This window comes from Mastigoproctus giganteus, chromosome 1 (genome assembly GCF_048544385.1).
Source record: "Mastigoproctus giganteus isolate SK-2022 chromosome 1, ASM4854438v1, whole genome shotgun sequence".
In the NCBI taxonomy this organism is placed as follows: Eukaryota; Metazoa; Arthropoda; class Arachnida; order Uropygi; family Thelyphonidae; genus Mastigoproctus; species Mastigoproctus giganteus.
This window is the reverse complement of record NC_143575.1, coordinates 74419912-74437642: the sequence shown is the minus strand read 5'-3', so window position 1 is coordinate 74437642 and position 17731 is coordinate 74419912. Positions and strand designations below refer to the sequence as shown.

Genomic DNA, 17731 nt, shown 5'->3' with positions numbered 1-17731 from the left:
ACTGTTTCAGCCAACCAGAGAGAGACAGTGGCACAAATTGCTGCCGACTTCAACGAGGGAAGTGCCAGAATCTTCTCCACTAAGACTCTTTTTTTTTTTTTTTTTTTTTAGTAGTTGTTGGTGCATAGGCTTCTGTGGCCATAATGCACCTCCCAAGGTTTTTGCAGTACTTTGATCCAAGCCCGAGGCAGGAAGTGAACCTGCAACCTTTAGGTTGCCAGGCAAGACTAAGACCATCAGGTGACCATTAGCTTCAATAGAATATGCCTACCCACCAGAGTTCCATTGCTAAAACGATGACACAGGACTAAGCCTCAACTGGGTGAAAGAACATTGGCACTGGACCTTGGATGATTGGAGAAGGGTCTCCTGGTCCGATGAGTCCTGTTTCCAGTTATTTTGAGCAGAGGCATAGCTAGGTTTTTGGCACCCTTGGCAAATTCATGGCTACGTGCCTTTTTTCAACAATTGCTAAGATCATAATAAATAATAAGTACAGTCAACGTCTGTTTAACGAACTTTATAACAAATTTTTGGAATTTACTTTCGTAATTACATTTAAAAAATAGTTTCCAAAGAACTAAGAAATTTTCCATATAATGAATGGATTACGAGAAACTTAACTGGGTATGCAGTTCGCACCTCTGGTCATCAAGCAATTTAGGCAATAGTGCTGTTGCTAAGCACGAATTAAGAGATTACCATCTTCAACTTAGTGGTACCTGTAAAATCCACCCATCTACCTGTCCCACATACTGAGAAGTTGAGCTGGTCAACTACTTTCTATGTATCCATTGCCAGTGGGCAGATCAAGGGGTATTCCACGTTTGGATAATAGACTGTAGTCAACCTTCTACTGTAAGCAACCTCCCTATTACAGATTTAGGAGAGAGTGGTTTTCCTTTGGTGGAAAACCACTCTTTATAAATGCCATTATGCCTGCCATTTGTGGATTATGAAAATGCATTTGACTCCATACAGTATAAGCCAATATTTCTGTCACTGGAAAGACAAGGCATAGACATCCTATACATTATGATTTTGAAGAAAATATGAGAATGCTACCTCCTTTATTAGACTAGACAAAGACAGTAGCAAATTTAAAATTGAGAAAGGAGCTCGACAATATCTCCGAAGTTATTTACTGCTGCCCTTGAAGAAGCTTTCAGAAGATTGAACTGGTTGTGGAAAAGAGGCAATGTGAATGGAGAGTACCTAAACCATTTACGATTTTCAGATGACATTGTGATCGCCATGATCTTGAAGAATCAGAGGAAAATTTTAATCAGTTATGCAGATTAGTAAGGATTTCGGACTAAAGATGAATATGGTTAAAACAAAAGTAATGAACAAGTATGTCACAGGAAGGGATATAATCATTGAAGGAGCAGAAATTAAAAAGGTGGATTCAGAGCAGATGCTGCTAGGGGTGCAAGTGAGGCACTTGTCACAAGCACTGTCTAAAATAGGAGGCGTGCTGCACTGCATATGTGTGTGCGTGTGTTAAGATACAATATGAATTAGGTGCCATTTCAAGGTTTTTCCACCGGTGCCACAAATGCTAGCATCGGCCCTGGGTGGATTTATATACTTATCTTGGACAACATTCTGGAAATATAGTCACTGAGGCACAGTATCCCAATTTGTCTGAAACATAAAATAATGAACCAATGTGTACTCCCCACCATGACTTAGGGAAGTGGAATTTCGTCATTACAAAAAATAACTGGAAGAGAAGCTGAAAACTACACAGTGAAGAATGGAATGAATTATATTAGGAATCATACTATTGTATAAGAAGAGAAACACATGGATTATTATTATTAGCCATGTGGTGCAAGGAAGCCTGAAGTTTATGCTGCACCAGCCAAAAAAAAAAAAATTCCCCTATTACCCTGAGAGAGAGAGAGAGAGAGAGAGAGAAGTAGAAAGGAATCACCAAGAAAGAGAAGAATGATGATATACAGCTCAGGACCCTGGGCGTGCCAAGCCCATACTCACCAGATGTGAGTTCCTGGGGGTTTAGGCAGTAAACTCAAGTAAAAGGCATTCTTATCAAAACCAAAGAACTGAAATGGACTTGGGTAGGATATAGCTGGAAGACATGATGACAGATGGACTAAGAAAATAAAAGAATGGCACCCAAGAGGAGCTAGAAGAAAACCTGGAAGACAACGACGGAGATGGACAGATGAAATTTACGAGTTTGTGGGGAGTAAATGGATGACCATTACACAAAACAGAAGGAACTGGAAAGTTGCTGGAGAGGTCTTCATCTTGCAATGGCTGATGATGGTTTGCCCTTTCCCCGACAAGTGGTCATCTGTTATTTCGCAGAAGTGAATCATCCACACTTTGCCTTAAATTTCCCTTATTTCTGTTTACATGGTCACAGTACATAGTTGAAAATGTGAGTGATTCCGACATTTCAGACAGTTTAAAAAAATAATAATAAAATTAAAAAAAATAATAATAATAACAAAAAAAAAAGTTTTTTCTTCATTTCCTTTTTATTCAGTCCTTCTACGCAGTACTGATGAATATATTGATGCTGCTATGCAGTACATACCAAGATTTAAGGATGTATTCGGGCTTGAATCGCCATCTAAAAATGCCATTTGGCAAAAATTAATTTTCACCCTGCCCTTTGCTCTCGTCCTGATGCGACATCATCTAGGGGTGCCATTTCGTCAGGCAGCCTTGGTTGTCGAAATAGTTTGGCTTGGAACTGATGTGGCCTGTCAGTGGTGCCCTTTTGATACCAGCGCCCTTGGCATCTGCCGCAATGCCAAGGCATTCCTAAGCTACTGACGGGAGGATATGTATCTGGTGGAAACTGCACGAAACCATGCACCCGTCATGTCAAATAGGGACTGTTCAGACAGGCAGAGAGTCGGTAATGGTCTGGGGCATGTTCAACTGGCATGCATTGGGACCTCTGGTACATCTAGACACATCTCTGAATGGTCCAAGTTGCGATTCCATCCTTGCAGACCATTTGCATCCCTTCATGGTCATCATGCACCCACAGGACAACAGACTCTTCCAGCAGGACAATGCGCCTCGCCACAGAGCCATGGTGACTAGAACATGATTCGAAGAGCATTCTGCAGATTTTACCACCATGGAATGGCCTCCCGGTTCACCAGACACGAACCCTGTGGAACATCTTTGGGATGTTGTGGAAAGGTGCATTTGAGCTTTGAATCCTCCACCCAGGAATGCGATGGAATTATGGACAGTGGTGTAGCAAGCATGGATGGAAATACCCGTGGAACGCTTTTGTGAACAACTGGACTCAAAAGCTGTGTGACTGACCTTATCTGGGCGAAAGGTGAGCCTATCCGTTACTAGTTAGGTAACCCATGATTTCTGTCCACTCAGTGTAATATTTATTTATTTATTAGAAATTTAAGATGTTTAAACCTGTGTTAGCAATTTTATTGGGTTTCTAACTTTTTGAAGTGTTTTACTTACCAGACTTTTTTTTTTTTTGAGTGCTCTGCTCCTCACCCTATTTTCCCATAAGCTCTGTTATTTTTAATACACAAAATACCATAACGCAGAGATTTTTAGTAATGCATGTACCGTGTAATAGCAGAACCAACTGCATTCAGTTGCTTATTTCTTGCAATGTTTATCACAAAATACAAAAAACTTACATCAAATACTTTTTGAATGATATGTGTTCAACTTTATAAGTTAAAAATCTTACTCCTCAATTTATATTATAGCAAAACACTCTAGATTCATCTACAATCTTCTGTACTATGTAAATACTCGCACTTTCTAGAATATCCGGAAATATTCTAGAAGTTTCTTAAATATTATTTTAGTTTTTTGATTTTTATATATAATAGGAAATATATAAACAAAAATTGGTAAAACAGTTGGTCTTATTTCAATAAAAACTTTGCACCAAATGAAGAACAGACATAGGAGTCAAGTCCAAAGACTATAGTTATTAATCAAAAGACTATAGTTATTAATCAAAAGAAAGTTATCCAGAAAAATGAAACTTGATTCCAAACTTTTAGGCAGGTTTCATGAAACTTGATTCCAAACTTTTGTATTTGTGAAATGAAGGAAGAAGTACTTGGAGTTTCAGATCTTTTTGCAGATAAGCGACTATTCATGACGTATTCAATAGTAAGAAAAGGTGAGGAAGATGCTGTATGAAGTAACAAAATTTTTGGATGTGGCATATACAATGCAAGAATATACCCATCTCCTTGAGATAATGTTGCTTAGACAATGCCCCCTGCATACACACTACTTGGACTCCTTCCAATCACTATCTGGCAGAGTAGAGGCAGCAAGATTATACACTAACTGATCTTGATGCCTCCTAGAGAGTTATCAACAGGTTCAGTCCAGTGTACTATCTAATTGCTGGCCTACAAACACCATCATCTCAGAGCTGTAACCTCAAAATATAAGGAAGATTGGATCTCGCCCTGGTACTGCCTGGTAACATAGAGGGGCATTTCTCTGTGTGGTGTGGTTGCCGCACCTTGACCTCTGCTTATGTTGGTTCACACCTGGGTGGTCACCTCTAGTATACTAGGTGCCATATTTCAGGGCTTGCACACAAGGTTTATACGCAGGGCTACTAATAGTCCCAACAACTATGAAGGGGCAAGCAGAGCATTTGGTTGTCGCAGAATGACTGGACTTTGCCAAAATTAGGTCTGCTTGACTTGAATGTCACCCAAATATCAGTTTTGCCTCCCGGGTGCCCAGCTTGTCATACCCAAGAGAATGTCTGTGACAGCCTCAAGGGCCAAACGCACTAAGTTTTATTTGTGTATAGTGTACTTCGTACTGTACTAGCATTAGTAGAAGCATATGATGCAAGAAAGCAAGTTTATGCAGCATCAGCCGGAAAAAAACAAAAAAAAGCTTCCACTCACTACTCCGTTTGTTCAAAATACCTGTCCAGCTGAGCCTTAAATTTATTTAGGCTATCAACCTCCACAACAAGGGATGGAAGTCTGTTCCACCAACCAACCACCTGCTGGCTAAAGGCAAATTTCCGCACATCTATCCTACATCTGTCCTTCCTCAATTTGAATTTATGCCCTCTCAGGTGATTATTCTGAGCAAGAGGAAGAATCCCATCAGCATTGAGCATGCTCACGCCATTCAAGGCTTTATACACCTCTATCAGATCACCTCGCAGGTGCCTAGTCTGCAGACACTGTAATTTGCAAAACTTTAGCCTTTCTTTGTAAGAGCAACCCTTTGTTCCATTCACTAATCTTGTTTCCCTTCTCTGTACTTGTTCCAGCAGCTCTACATCCTTCTGGAAATGAGGCCTCCAGCCCTGTATACAGTACTCAAGGTGTGGCCTGACCATTGCCTTATACAAGGGAATAATCACCTCCCTATCCCTGCTAGAAAATTTCCTATATATCATTGACAAGACACCATGAGCTACTCTTGCAGCCCGTCTGCACTGCACAGAGAACTTCATATCTGCCTACACAATTACCCCCAGGTCCTTTTCATTCTCTACCACTGTCAGTGTAGTACCACAGAGTTGATACATTGTTCTGGGGTTGCTGTTTCCCATATGTAGTACTTTACATTTGTTAATGTTAAACTTCATTTTCAACTTCTCAGCCCATCTGCTCAACCTTTCCAGATCCTGTTGCAGCAGCATAGCATCAGTAGTGTCTTTAACAAGCATGCCAACCTTTGTATCGTCTGCAAACTTGGACATTAAGCTTGATATACCATCATCAATATTATTTATAAATACAGAAAACAATAATGGACCCAACACTGAACCCTGAGGGACTCCACTTATAACATTAGTCTACGGTGAGTCACCATCCCTTTATCCATAGCAGCAATTTGCCTCCAATGCCACACTGCTCCAATTTGTGCAGCAGTCTTCCATGTGCAACAGTATCAAAAGACTTTCTAAGATCCAAGTATATAATATCAAAGTTATTCACTGCATCCAGCTCTTTTGTGACTGCATCATAGTATCCAATCAAATTGGTCAGGCAAGACTTCCCCTTAACAAAACCATGCTGTGTTCAACCTATAACTGAAGTCTTGTCTAGATGGTCCTGCAGTGCTTCTTTAACCATTAATTTTCCTGGACAGAAGTTAAACTCACAGGTCTATAATTACTTGTGTCAGCCTTTGATACTCCTTTGTGAAATGGGGTCACATTTGCACAGCTCCAGTCAATGGGTACCTTCCCTGAGTCCAAGGAAGCTCTCATAATTATGGCTAAGGGTTTGCTTACTTCCTTTGCTGCCTCCTTTAATATAACTGGATAGATCCCATCCACCTCAGGTGCCTTTCTTGTGTTTATCTTCAACAATTTCTCCTCCACTTTACTCTCAGTTATTACAAGATTATCTAGCTTACTGCCAGAGTTGAATACACCTCTGGCATTCCCCTCACTGAATAACTCCTCATTTTTTTTTTTTTTTTTTTAGGAGCATTAGCAACTAAGGCCATATTGCTCTGGGATATGCAGTGGTCATTCCCTGACCTTTCTGCATTCTCCATAATAACTCCTCATGTGTGAATGTTGATGCAAAATATTCATTTAGTTTGTTAGCTACCTGAGCAGGATCACCAACAGTTGAACCATTGATATCAAGTGGACCAATCTGATTCATCCCCTTCCTTCTAGAGTTTACATAAGTAAAGAACTCTTTGCTGTTTTTCTTTGCATCCTTTGCCAAATATTTCTCATAATCTGCCTTTGCCTGCCTAACCTCCTTTGTAACTTGGTTACAGACCAGCTTATATCTATCATACGTTTCCATGTCACCCATTAGTTTATATGTATCCCATGCATTTTTCTTCTCTGCCATGTGTCTCATTAGTTCATCTGACATCCATTTAGGCCTAAACCTTGAACAATATTTCTTAGTTGGTATGTAAAGCCAAGTAGATCCCAAGATAAGTTCTTTGAATGCTTCCCATTTTGAATTTGCTGTTGGTAACATCATCAGTTGGTCCCACTGTATAGAATTTAAATACTGGCTCAGTCCATCGTAGTCGCCTTTACGAAAGCAATAGCCCTTCCCTTTACCCCTGATGGTAGTTACCTCTTTGAGTAAATCCCACTTCAGCACACTGTGATCACTGCCACCTAGTGGTTCCTCTATCTGCAGATTCTTAATGCATGAAGAATCACTACTGATAACCAAATCAAGAGTGCTGATGTAGAAAACAGTCATCCAATAAATCCACAAAAGCCTTGCTAGTGTGTGAGTGACCAACCCACAAATTCCAGTCAATATCTGGGAAATTAAAATTCCCCATTATAAGACTTTATAAAATTCCCCATTATATTTCCCTGTACAGCTTCTTATTATACTCATCAGAGTCATTAGGCCTATAGCACACTCCTACTCTCAATTTCTTAATATTTATCTCCAATGCTTATGTCACACCAAACTGACTCGACACTGCACTGTCCAGCGATGTCGACTGGCTTCACTTCCTTGGATTTTATTTGTTTCTTAACTAATAGCATAACCCCTCCTCCCTTCCTATCCTGTCTATCCTTTCTGTAGATGTTGTACTCCCCAAATTCCAGTTCTGCATTTGTTATATCTGTGTGACACCACGGTTGATGCTTTGAGCAATACCACAAATTCATCAAATTTATTTACCAAACTCCTAGCATTGGTCTACATGCAAGTATGTGGTAGATGACTTTCATCAACCAGTGAAATTCCACCACTTTGCTTATTGGAAGCTTGAAGTGGTGAAACCCATGTTTAGTCTCTAGAGCAAAGTTTCCGGCATCCCCCTCCCCCCCATACTTCTCCTTTAACCCATGCACGGTACTAAGTACTATAGGTTTTGATACCTTTCGTGTTTGGGGTTTTCATAAAAAAAAAAAAAAAAAGTATACATGCACCTGTTCCTAGCTACCCTAACACAACCCATGTGTTTACTTGTACTGCAATGACTCCCAGCAGTCTCTGAAATATCCTGCTTCTTGTTTTCCAGGCTTCTGCTCATTCCAATAGAAGCAGTGCAAGAATCACTTTCACCTCTGCCAGTGGCTACTGTTAATCTATTAGTCCTTGTATCCCCCCAAGCTAGCAGTTTTCCAACCCACCTAACACTGCCTCGATAGCATCAGCAAATATTCTTGCACTCTTTCTATTTAAGTGTATCCCATTCCTGTAGAAACAGTCTCTCCTGTTAACAGGAGAGACTACTAATTTTAAGTTTAAATAAATTTTCATTTTCTTTCTATATAGCTATGGTCAGAAGAGTTTATAAATCTGTTGTGGCTGCATAGATATTGAATTATTAAGAGCAGATGGATTTCAGTGTCAGTTCACAATGGGCCATACATTTTTTGCAGTAATGTATGAAATCAAATCTGTAACCTCCTTACTTGTGGTCATGCTTGCCAGCCACTGGACCACAACTAGCCCATCAGTAATAGTTCCCATCTGATGTTAAGAATTGATATCAAAATCTCTGAAAGTGTTTAAATTTTCATATTTATCTCCAAAAATTCAAAGAAAGAACCAATACATACACATTTAGTGTTTTCACAACAAAAAGTGATACTTTGTGTGATGAAGAATATGTTCTGTAAGCCAACAAATAAATTTCTCAATAAGAAAGAGAGAGAGAAAAATTGCTGTTTTTCTAAATTCCCATCAATTTTTTAAATTAATTATTATTTTTTTTTTGTATGAAATTCTATGACATTTTTATTGTAAAATTATAAATTTTCTGGCTACTTTTAAAGAAGTGGATCAGAGTTCTATGATCACACTTTTAAACAAGTACCACTTGTTTAAAAGTGGTACATGGAGTTCTATGTACCACTTTTAAACAAGTGGTACATAGAACTCCATGTACTGCCATAAAAGTAAAATTATTACTTTAATTAAAGATGTTTAAAGTGTGGCTTTATCAAGAACATTATAACTGACTGTCAGTAATGCTCGGAATCCAAATAGATCACAGAACTCCTTGAGGAAATTGGTTATAAAAGCCAGAAATAGAGCTGCACTTTCAGTGGTTGTTACATACAGGTTTTTTCTAAGGATAATCTATTTGAGCAGAGGGGTGAAATCATGAGCACTTATTCAGGAAGATGGAATCCACAGTTGTATAGCAAATTTTTCCCCTATCAACGTAGGAACCATTCTTCTAGGAGGGGAACACACACACACACACACCCACCCCGACTCACGTAATACTTCACTTTACATAAGTTTTTGACGACCGGTGAAAACTGAAACAAATATGGAAACGTATTTTGCATCTGTATGAAAATATCGTAATGTGAACCCAATAACTTTTTTTTTTTTTTTTTATAATTCGTTCAAGTCTTTGGAAGTTGAAAGTTTCGCTATATTACTAAGCTATTTATCTCTCTAAAAGATATTTATAATAGAAATTGCACTAAACTTTCATCGTTATCATATGTTCCCATTATAAGAATCAATTTTAAATGCCATTGTGATATTTTTCTAAAGCATGTTTCTGAAGGTCACGACCAAAAAACAATTTGCACTTTCCAGTTTATTGGGCTTTTCTGTTAGCGCAATCTATTATTATAAACGGCCAGTAAACTCAATCTTATTGCATTTGCGATAATACCGATAACTGGAATTCTGTGGGTTTTTACGTTACGGTATTATGATGAAATGTGTTGCCCTTCACTTAAATCATATAAAAAAACTAATTTTCAGAAACTTCTCTTCATTTCTATTTACATATTACAATGATGAAGGGAAAGGGACCAATGGAAAGTGCAAGTGCTGGCTGTGCCAGGAAAAGAAACAAAATTGATTTAGAAATGAAGATGAAAATGATTAAGAAGTACGAAGCAGGACTAAGTTTGTCATCTATTGCAAGGGGATTAGGTCTAGCAGTTTCAACAGCGAATACTATTTTAAAGGACAGTGCGTGTATAAAAAAACATGTCAAAGGACCAACATGCTTAAGATCAACAGTGATCACAAAACAGTGTTCAGGTGCTATATCGAAGATGGAACAGCTATTAATAAAATGGATGGAAAATCAGATCCAGCAGCAAGTGCCCCTGAGTCCAAGGCCATTCAAGCAAAAGCAAGAAGTATTTATGAAAATATTAAGGATAAGTACGGCGAACCCTAAGCCCAGTTCGTGGCAAGCAACGGTTGGTTTAATAGGTTCAAGCATCGCGCTGGTTTCTACAACGTTAAAGTATGCGGTGAAGTTGCCAGTGCCAATTCTGCAGCTGCAGAGAAATTTTGTGATGTGTTGGAAAAAATTATTGATGAAGGCAGCAAATTCAACGCAGCAAATTTTTAAAGTTGCCGAGACTGCTCTGTATTGGAAACAAAATGCCAGATCAAACATACATTGCCAAAGAGGAAAATACAATGCCAGATTTCAAGGTGTCAAAAGATAGGGCCACACTCTTTCTTGGGGCTATTGCAGCGGGAGATTACAGATTAAAACCATTGCTTGTGTACCATTCTGGAAATCCTCATGCATTTAAGGGCATCAATAAAGCCACCCTACATGTGCATTTCCGATTGAACCAGAGAGCATAGATAACAATATCTTTCTTTGAGGTTTGATTTAAATGCTGCTTGATTCCCGAGGTTGAAAAATATTGTAAAGACAACGACGTTCAAGATTTTGCTTCCATTAGATAATGCTCCTGGACATCCTAAGCATCTGGATGATTTCAATTTGAATGAGAGTCATATTTCTACTGCCAAACATGACTTTGCCCATCCAACCTATGGATTAGGGTGTTATTTCGAATTTAAAAGCATGCTATTTACGCACATTTGCTCAGGCATTGTCTGCAATGCCTGAGCAAATTTCACCCTTCTTTCCCATGAAAAATTCACAACATTAATTATCAAATAATTAATAAATTTAAAATATGACTAAAATTAATTAACATTAAGATTATGAATAGGATTTTCATTTTTTTAAAAATAAACTATTAATTAAGCTTACCTGGCCCATTGCACTTGTGATTGAAAATGCCAACATGTTGTATACAATAAAGGAATATTTTTCAACGAATTTTAAGAATGCCCAGATCTCTCCTGTGACCAGAATTCCTAATAACACAGTATAAAAGTTTATTATATGTTGCAATTTTAAAAAGATCATTTAAAGGTCAATTTCATCTATTATAAAATTCATAGAGAAACAGATATTTCCTTAATAATTACTTACATTTTAAGTTATTAAATTACAAATAAATAAAATAAGAAAATTATATTGAGAAAATACTACAGAAAACTCTCATTAATACAATGATAACAGCTTCAACATTTTCAGCTTCACATTAGGTTTTGCATTAACATGTTCAGTGTCATGAACACAGCACTGGTGATCTCACCAACAGCTTACTTGAGAATCATGATTATCAACTAGCACTACTATTCATATTGCTTTTGGATTAATATTCCATCTAATCTTGGCATTACAGCTATGGCTTGAAATTAATGTGCAACTCCCACTGAACAGAGAATAAAAAAAATGTTGTGCCACATTTCAATATATTTTTGAACTCAATCAGCAAACGTACATAATAACTTAGGTTAACCTTTCTTTTAAGATTATATTTTTATTACATTATCTTTTGAAGCAATGATTTTCTTGTTGGTAATGGTTATAAATGAAATAAAAAAAAAAAAAAAAATTCTATTCATGAGATGTCTGACATTTTTATATTAAATATGGCAGTAAATGTGTTAAGAAATACTCGTGTTAAACAGCAATGACAAAGTTCTTCAACCTGGACAGAAATTATATAACATTTGAATCACATAGCTGGTAATGTAATGCAATGCTTCTCTCCTGACTGCTTGTTCTACCTATTTCTGACAGATATGGAACACGCTATTTTACCTAGTACCTTACCTCTATAGATTAAAATATTGATTGTGAGATACAGGATGAAAAAATTTACTATAGGTTTTGAATGACATGATGTAGGCACCGATTACTAGTTAAAAAGAATACATTTAAACTCTGTGTTAGTGTGTTCATTAAATGTGCTGAAGTGTCTAATAGTGAGTGCGATTTTTCTCACTAAAGTAGAATTTTAATTCACTGACCATTTCAAAATTTACATTAATTTATTTGATAAAAGTACTAAAAAAATTTATGATAGATGATACTATCATTTAATATTGCCTGTGTGAAAATGACGTGTCCATTAACTACAGAAATGTTAATATAAACACAGGAAGATTATAAAGAAAACTGGCTCCTTCTGAGTTGAATATCTCAACAAAAGCTGATCCAAGCCATTGAAAATTCATATGGAATTTATTAGGAATATCAGTGCTTTTAATGAACATTCATGTTTATGTTCATTAAAAGTTCATGTTAAATGTGCTAATGTTCCTAACTGCCACATTTTATGCTAATAATGACCAAAAAGGGTATGTATATATCAAAATGTTTATGTTTCCATAGCATATCCATGCCACTAACATCCAAGCAAAAAGCTGACATAGTAAAGCTGTCAAAACCCATGGAAGCAATGCTTCAGCAGCACTCTGAGCATTGACATACAATTCAATGTAGTCTGCTTGATCCCAAAGAAAAACTCAAGCAGTAGAGTGCACGTGTGATAGATGGAGGAGAGTACAGGTACAAGTGGCAACAGTCACTGAGATCCATCATACTCTAAGTGAAGTGGATTTTTCTGGTCCAACAATATGGAAAATACTCTGTGCTACCCTGAACTGTTTTCATACAAGCACCAAGAATATCCAAGCTATGGAGCTTGTAGTTTGAGAAAAACAACACAAATGTTTTGAGATCAACATTAGATTCTGGGATAATCCCCTTAGACTGGAGACATGTTAATGTCTCCCTTATCTATAAGAAATAAGCTAAATAGGTGGCAGGCAAGATTGTGAAGTCTCTAATTAGGGATACAATGCAGGAACATCTTGATAATGGAATCCTAAACGGAATCACACAGCACAGATTTGTGAAAAGGAACCCTGCCTGGTCACTAGTTAATTATTATGATGGGTGTCATAAGACAGTTGAATGCAAGAAAAAAAAAAAAAAAAAAAAAAAAACTGTCATTATACAACTGGATTTTAATAAAGTTTGTGATATGGTTTTGATGAGAGGTTATTATATAAACTGTAGTGAGTTGGCTTCAGAAAAGAACCTTAGGTAGATTAGGAGAAGAATGAAATACAGAAGGCAAAGAGTGGTCATAAATATACTTCAGAGCAGAGCTAATGTTGCTCTTGTTTCTACTCTTTCTTGATACTGATACAAGTATTTAAGGAGAGTTACCAAAGTTTGCTGATGACCTAAACAAAATGACATTGACATTTTCTCTCATAATACTTCAATAAGTCTTACTTTTAGAACACTGCTTCTTGCAGCAGCAAAGAACAGGTTTTGCTCATCCATGAAGCAGTGCTCTAAGTTACAGTTTGTTGATTATTTTACACATGGGATATTCTGCTTCAAAATGACTGATTAGTTACAAACATGGTCTGGAAAATGGCAAGTATGGTTTAATGCTATAACGTGTAAGATCTTGTAACCAGGGAGCCAAAACCCAGGACTAAACTACAGACTAGAGGAAAACAGTTATAGTTGTTCATGATGAGACAGACTTGGTGTGACATCACATTTGGAATACTGTATTCAGGTACAGAAGCTGCATCTAAAAAAATACAATAGTACGATACATCACCCATAGAGAGGATTCAAAGAAGGGCAATCATATTAATAAAGAGTATTAAATGTCATCCATAAGGAATAGAGTATAAGGTGTAGTCTTCAAAACTTAACCATTCCATTGACAACCAAAGGCAACTGCAATTATAGGGTCCCCTCCTCCAAGAAACAGTTTCCCATTAACTAATATCTTGTAGAGTTGAATATCTGTGGGCCTAAGCTCAATTTCAGCACAGAAAAATTAAAACAATCATTTAACAAAAAATTTACTCACTGTGCAATATTGAATTTTAATTTCAATAGAAATATCATTAGGTATTTGATACTGAACAGATTATTTATAGGAGAGGAACTTTTAAGCTTCAATACAGAAAGAGTATGAAGAGTTCTTAAATTGCATTTGCTAAATGGCTTACTGTATGCAAGTGAAAAGCAATCCATTAGAGATATCTATTCTACAGAATATGCTCTATCTTGAGGTGAGGCTTAGAGGTTTGTGGTTATATGTGGAGAACCGTGCAGTATCAAATGTCACATTTGGTGGAAGTGGCACCATGAGAGCACATCATTTCTTATAGCAAAGAGAATGTTGGTCAGCAACGTTTTGTAACAAGGTGATATATAAAATTTCACAGCACATTAACCAGGATTACAACATCCTGAGAATGCTACTGCCACAGTATAATAAGAAATTCAGCCAATGAGAGACTAGAAACAACATTATCACTTTCAGAATATCAAATCAAACAGCAGCCAGGCAAAATACTAACAGAGAAAGAGATACAGCCAGCTGATAGAGAACAGCAAACAAGTTGTTTCCCATTTCTTATGTATTCATTTCTTGCACATACAGTTGTTCAGGTTGAGTCCAGTAGCTATAGACTTGGACATAGTTATCAACAGGTCACAAGAGTTTAATTATGTAATTACAGTAGAATCCCAGTTACCTGAAATAATTGATAAGTGGATATTTAGGAGTCAATTTTTTTGGCTAACTGATTTTAAATGCAAATCTATCTATAATATAAAAGGTAAGCAAGAAAAAAATTAATTTGAGGAGATTACAATAGTTAGCATTTATTGTTTAGCCATGTAGTAATACAGCTTTAACATAATTATCAATGCTTTCTGCTTGAAAAATGTATTTTTTTTTCTCTGAAAAGTTTGCCCTCCCCCACCTTTCCAAACACATGAGATGGGTTACATTCAATTATTTTTACAATTCAGACCATCTAGTAGTGATCTGAAAGGTCATCAGCTGCTGCTTTTTGCAAGTTAGCAAATACAGTAATCTCCTCTTACAGCACTTTAAAAGATTTACCCAAAGAGCACTACAAATGGAATGGAGGCATTATGTGAGAGACTATTTTTCATTTTATATCAATATTTTGACAGAAAACATTGCATTTTTTTTCCTGCAGTGTTTATGAAGCAATAGTTTACATATAAGTTGAAAACCCACATTTAATGTACAATGGGGACTTTTTTTTTTTTTTTTTTTTTTTACTACATTCAACCTTTTTTTGTTTAAAGCAAATGAAAATTAAAAAAAAAAAGATTTTATTATATTAAATTAAACACATCAGTATTACTGTATAATGTGATAATTGAAGTATTAACATAATAATAATAATGTTGTCATTAATGAAATTTATTGATGTGATGCTGAACACACACACACACACACACGATAAAAATTACTGTATCACCAAGAAAAGTGAAGATAATTAATTTTCAATTTATAAAAAAGTTGAGGTGAGCATGCAAATGCAACGATAATTAGCTAGACAAATCAGTTGTAAAGAGTAGCTGATCTACTTTCAAAGTTTTGAGTTAAATATGAAAGAAATTTCGCCTGCACTAAGAATGATTTCTATGAAGTAAATAAAGTGCATGATTAATGATTTCTAGAATTTCATTTCTATCATCCCTTTCCCAAAGTCAAAAATCAAGAGGAAGGAAGATTATTTAAGTTAATTCCTTCTTGGAACCTAAAGGTGGGTGGAGGGGCCAATATAAGCAAAAGCAAGAAAGCATTCAAAGCTATAGCAATTAAAAAAAAATTCATGATGCTATAAGAAAAGAGCATTAAAGCAGAATAACACAAGTGAGAGTGTTATGATGGGAGTTTACAGTATGTCCATTTTTTTTAAATGTATGTATAACTATTATTATTCCTCACATAACATTTAATGGTGAAGGTAAAGCAAGCCAACATGAGAACCACAGAAATATTTACTGGGCAAACTCACTACCGCACTTTCCCCCTGCATTCTCGGTAAACAGATGGTGCGTGTTATCAGTAGTGGCAGTAGAAGTCGATCTATGCGTTGATTAGTTTTTTCTCATTATTAAAAGCAGATTATTGGAGTTGATGAGTGTATTCCCTTCATGGCTGAAATTTACATACGGTACACCCTCCAGACTGCCTCAGTCTTAGGGTGTTTATCCCCACTTCCCGCTGTTTTAAAATAGGAAAATGACTTCTAGATGGTGCAGTTATTGGTAGTGGCAGCAGAAGTTTGTTTCCTATTGGGAAAAAACAGTGGGAAGGAGGTATAAACACATTAAGACTGAAGCAATCTGGAGGGTGTGCCCGTAAGTAACTTTCAGCCCATTCATGAACTCCAATAATCTGCTTTTAATAATGAGAAAAATCTAATCAATACATCGTTATCGACTTCTACTGCCACTACCGATAACATGCACCATCTGTTTACTGAGAATGCAGGAAGAAACTGCGGTAGAGGGAAATGAGTTTGCCCGGTAAGTTAAGCAAAGTTTCCTGTGGTTCTTGTGTTAGCTTTCTTTACCTCAGCCCATTTAACTTTCTGTATTCATTCCATGTCATTCACATATACATCCTGCACTAATAAATAGCAAAATAAATTTCTATCTGAATAAGTTCAGATATGAAAACACGAAATATAAACTCAAAAATAAGCTAGTGATAAATGAGAAATTGCAGGGAAGATAAAGAATAAAATGAGCCTTACCAATTCCTAGGAAAAGTGTTGACCATATATTCATGCTATACATCATATGACCAGACTTTGATTGGTATTCACTACGCATTCTTTCTTGAATAGCACCAGTAAAACCATCCAGAGAAAGTGATATTAACTGAAAGATAGATGTGATAAGAAAAAAGACACTCAGAAAAAATAGCAGAAAAAAATAGCAGAGAAATATAAATAAGAAAAGAATATGAAAAATCACTTCATATTCTTTGATAAAAAGAGATGCTTATCACTGATCAAAAAGTATTTTTTCCCCTTCCAATTAATGAAATCACGTATATTCTTTGGCAATATAAAGCATATTTGAAAAAAGTTGAAAATGAACAAATATTAATATATAAAAATGCAGTATCTGCTGGGGGGGGGGGGGGGGAAGCAGATAAAATAAAACAGATTAGAAGAAAAGATTTTCTTTAATAAACTTGGGAACAACTCAAATGGCTTCTGTGTCACCTGATAATTTATGTGCATCCCATGCATTTTCTTCTCTGCCACGAGTCTCATTAGTTCATTTGACATCCATTTGGACCCAAACCTAGAGCAGCATTTCTTAATTGGAACAAAAAGCATAGTAGCTTCCAAGATTACTTCCTTGAATGCTTTCCATTTAGAATTTGCTGTTGGTAACATCATCAGTTGGTCCCACTGTATAGAACCTAAAAATCCCTGAGACCACTGTAGTCACATTTACGAAAGCAAAAACCCTTCCCTTTACCCCTGATGGTAGTTACATCTTTAAGTAAATCCCACATCAGTACACTGTGCTCACTACTACCTAGTGGTTCCTTTATCTGTAAATTCTTAATGGATGAATAATCACTGCTGATAATCAGATCAAGAGTATTACTAAATACTCTTGATCTCTAACATGCTGCTGTAGAAAACAATCATATAATAAATCCACAAAAGCCTTGCTAGTGTGCAAATGACCACCCATAAGTTCCAGTCTATATCTGGGAAATTAAAATCCCCCATTATAAGACACTCTGACTTACTGGCCCACTCTATTTCTCTGTATAATTGTTCAT

The 17731-nt window shown here is 36.5% G+C and overlaps 1 protein-coding gene across 1 annotated transcript in view; it reads right to left on the bottom strand.

The window, feature by feature from the left end:
• meigo (Solute carrier family 35 member B1 homolog meigo) overlaps positions 1 to 17731 on the bottom strand; it is a 66835-nt gene that overhangs the window by 10774 nt on the left and 38330 nt on the right. Inside the window, exons 5-6 of the mRNA XM_090373394.1 lie at positions 16680 to 16806; positions 10972 to 11078 (exon numbers count right to left, since the gene is read on the bottom strand). Of these exons, the coding sequence (XP_090229520.1) occupies positions 10972 to 11078; positions 16680 to 16806 (234 nt within the window). The remainder of the gene's footprint in view (positions 1 to 10971; positions 11079 to 16679; positions 16807 to 17731) is intronic.